This window comes from Puccinia triticina, chromosome 8A (genome assembly GCF_026914185.1).
Source record: "Puccinia triticina chromosome 8A, complete sequence".
NCBI classification, from domain to species: Eukaryota; Fungi; Basidiomycota; class Pucciniomycetes; order Pucciniales; family Pucciniaceae; genus Puccinia; species Puccinia triticina.
The window spans coordinates 3256270-3259488 of record NC_070565.1 but is presented as its reverse complement, the minus strand read 5'-3'; the positions used below and the strand labels follow the sequence as shown (position 1 = coordinate 3259488).

At 49.3% G+C, this 3219-nt stretch overlaps 1 protein-coding gene across 1 annotated transcript; it reads right to left on the bottom strand.

The window, feature by feature from the left end:
• Positions 1-666: 666 nt before the first annotated feature.
• Positions 667-2713, bottom strand: PtA15_8A301 (uncharacterized protein; the record flags this gene model as incomplete). The annotated part of the gene is made up of 4 exons (XM_053171717.1): positions 667-745; positions 861-1124; positions 2492-2513; positions 2554-2713. The coding sequence occupies 4 exons, from the start codon at positions 2711-2713 to the stop codon at positions 667-669; spliced, it is 525 nt and encodes a 174-aa protein (XP_053022952.1).
• Positions 2714-3219: the final 506 nt, after the last annotated feature.

The window sequence follows — 3219 nt, the reverse complement described above, 5'->3', positions numbered from 1 at the left end:
CTCGCGCTACATCCTCATGACTCATGTGTGATATGTCATAGACCGGCCCAGCTAGAGTCATTTTATTCCCTGTGCGATTATTAATGTTGAGATTATATTCAAGTTGAACCTGTTGCTATCATATGTTGTGTCACCAGGTCATATACGAATGGGAGTCTTACGCATGACTGTTGACGGCGATATGCCAGCTGCAGTAAATTTGCTCATCTTGCCGCTAGTATTGAGGATATAATCATAAAGTAACCTGAGAATTTACGTCCTCTTCTGCTCATTGGTGAAGACGCCTGTGAGGTAATATTTCAGGCGACGTGAGCTACTAATACAAGAATGGGCAATAGTATCCACAATAAAATTTTCCATGTTGGGATGCTGATGTGAAATGGCTGCCGCAAAGATTGGCATACAGCTAATCGCAAATCTTTGTTTTGGTCGAGTGGACGGGCGAATGGTTTTTCTCATTGATATGCGGCCTAGTTTATCTATATACATGGACAAGCATAGAGGGAGACGGAATACATGTTTTGCTCAATTTGTATTGCGGGAAGAAATGACGGGAGAAGTAGAGCATTCGGCGCGTGTTGTGTCTCCTGAATTGAGACAAGGAAGGGGAGATTACAGATGGGCTAAGGTTACTAAGGCTTTCAGGTGCATCGATTGACGACCTGATTAAGAGGTATGATCCTGTTGGAGCCCCAAGAAGATGAACGACATGGAATGATAGGTCGCGTCGTGCAAATAAGTTGGCCTGAACGCGGGAAGATCGGGCGCAGAGGTCGGAGATCATTTAGCGTTAAAATTTCTTCATACGCTTGGCCGCCTCTTGAAGGATGGACTTTCGTGGCCTGCCACGCTTCAAGGACTCAGGCGCAGCAGGAGCGGGTTCGGGTTCCGGCTCGCTCGCATCAGCTTCTTCTTCGTCAAACATGGCCTCTTCTTCGTCGTCCGAAACGTCTTGCGCTTTTTGCTTGCCTTTGGTCGGGGTCAAGTTAGGGGGAAGTTTAGCCGCCGGGGCTGGCTTCCTTGCGGAGAAGCTTGGGGTTATAGGGCTTGCCCTTGTGCCACTTGGGGTTTCTGGTGTTGCGCTGCAGGTCTTCTTGCCATGAGATTTAGGTGAGAATTTTGTGCTGTAGGGTTTACGTCAGCGCGGTGTTCATCGGATACGGCCCAAAAAGACTCACAGCTTGTTCTCTATCTCCCCTGCGCCATTGTTGCCGGCGACCGCGTCGGCAGGTTTAATTTTGCCAAGCTGGTGGCCGTTGGTTACACTCACGTGGTTAACCTACGATCAATGAGCAAAAGTCAGGACAAATTTGGATAGGTTAGGCCGACAGGAAACCTCAAGAGAACTACAGCCATGTTAGTCTCCATGTCGAAGTCGATCAGGCGGCCGATGATCTTAACCTCGCGACCAACAGCGTATAACGAATGCGTCTTGATAAGATTTTTTGTACCTGGAACAATATATTTCACGTCGAACTTTTTGTGGCCGCGATTCTGGACCGCGATGAAGGGTCAGTTAAGTATTATATGATGGACAAGCAGCGAACTCACTTCGGCATCCCAGTCGGAGTGAGCGACTATCACTTGAAGACTAACACCTGTGTCGGCGGCGTTGGGGGCGACCTCCTGTCTATGTGTTATGAGGCCAAGGCTTGAGATAAATGTTTTATTGGTAAAATCTGGTTGGTTGGGGCCAGTCGCGCAGACGCGAGTAACTATATCATGATTATAAGACAAGGTGGGGGGGCACCCATCATTGGTGGCAATCATCTTACCGCTAACTGCGTAGATGAACTCGGATTCCAGAACGTTGGTAAGCGTGGTGTTTGTCACCAATTGAACTTCGAAATTCTCAGACTTCTCATCGGTTACACCACCGCATTGGATGAAGCTTGGGGTTTTGACGAATCCGTATTGGTTGGCTCGGACTGTATCAAAGGTTGACTGAAGCACAAAGTTAGCTTTGATGTGTGCAGGGTAGTGGGAAAGGAGGAAAGTGCGTCGCGGTTAAACACTTACATCTGTTAGAGGCTCAAAGTGACTGGAGTAGGTGACCGGGTGGTTGGGGACTCGGGAAGAAGACATATTGGTTGCCTGGGGTTGGGATAAGCGAAGAGTGGCGGGTAGGATAGTTGGCTGATTTGCAAGAGGCGATGAAATTCGAAGATTGGTTGTATCTAATTGGGGTGAAGTGTGTGCTGAGATGTGCGGTAGTGTGAATGGATTGTGGTGAGTTTATGACTTGGTGACGGGTGCATTTATGCAAAGGGGATGGTGGCTGAGGAGTTGGACAGGGGACGGTAGCGAGACAAATTGATAGATGAGAGACTGGGCAAGGCAGAAAGCTATGGGATCAGACCGGTTTGGGCAAAAATGCGTCAGGTCTGGGTAGAGTTGGCCAGGTGCAGTCAAGTTGATTGAAACAAGATGCCGGGCAGCCGTGTTGAGATGAACTTGCGGTCAGGGTCTTCACGACTTAGTACCTACCAACGCGGCGAGGAGAGTTAAACTGCCTGGCGTTGATGTAGAGTGTAGTTAGACTGGCTGGCTCACCTTGAACAACTGGATTATTATTAGCGGGTGAGATTAAGCCTAGCCGGGCCGAATAAGGGGAGTGTGCGTGATGGAGGAGAAACCGTTGTTTGGTTGAGGTTGTCAGTTGAGGCGGAGTTGGTTCGGACCGGATAAAGGTCCGCCAGGGCCAAGTGGTCATGTGTTTTGAATTGTAGTTCGAACGAGATTAAGCCTAGCCAAGCCAAATAAAAGGAGTGTGCGTGATGGAGGAGAAACCGTTGTTTGGGTTAGGCTTTCAGTCAAGGCAAAGTTGGTTCGGACCAGAGAAAGGGCCGCCGGGGCCAAGTGGTCATGCGTTTTCAACTGTAGTTAGGGGCAGCGAGGGGGTAAACACTTAGTGGTTGGCGAGCCATGGTTGCAGAGGTAAGAAGTTGGGTGGCGTGGCTGGACTTGCCTGGGCAAGCGTTGGAGTACAGTGTGCTGGAGCAACCGAGTTTGAGTATCAGGAGAGGGTCAATATCCACACGCAAAAGATGAACCTAGGCAGTCAAAAAAATTGTGGCGTTCTGGTACTGGTAGGGCAAAGGGATTGGGTGTCAAGGGTCTGTTGGAGGGCCTGTGGCAGTGAGTGGGTATGCAGATTCAAAAGCGTGGGTTTAGAGTTGCCATGGAAACTGAGGTCGGTGGCTTACTGGAGGTTACATT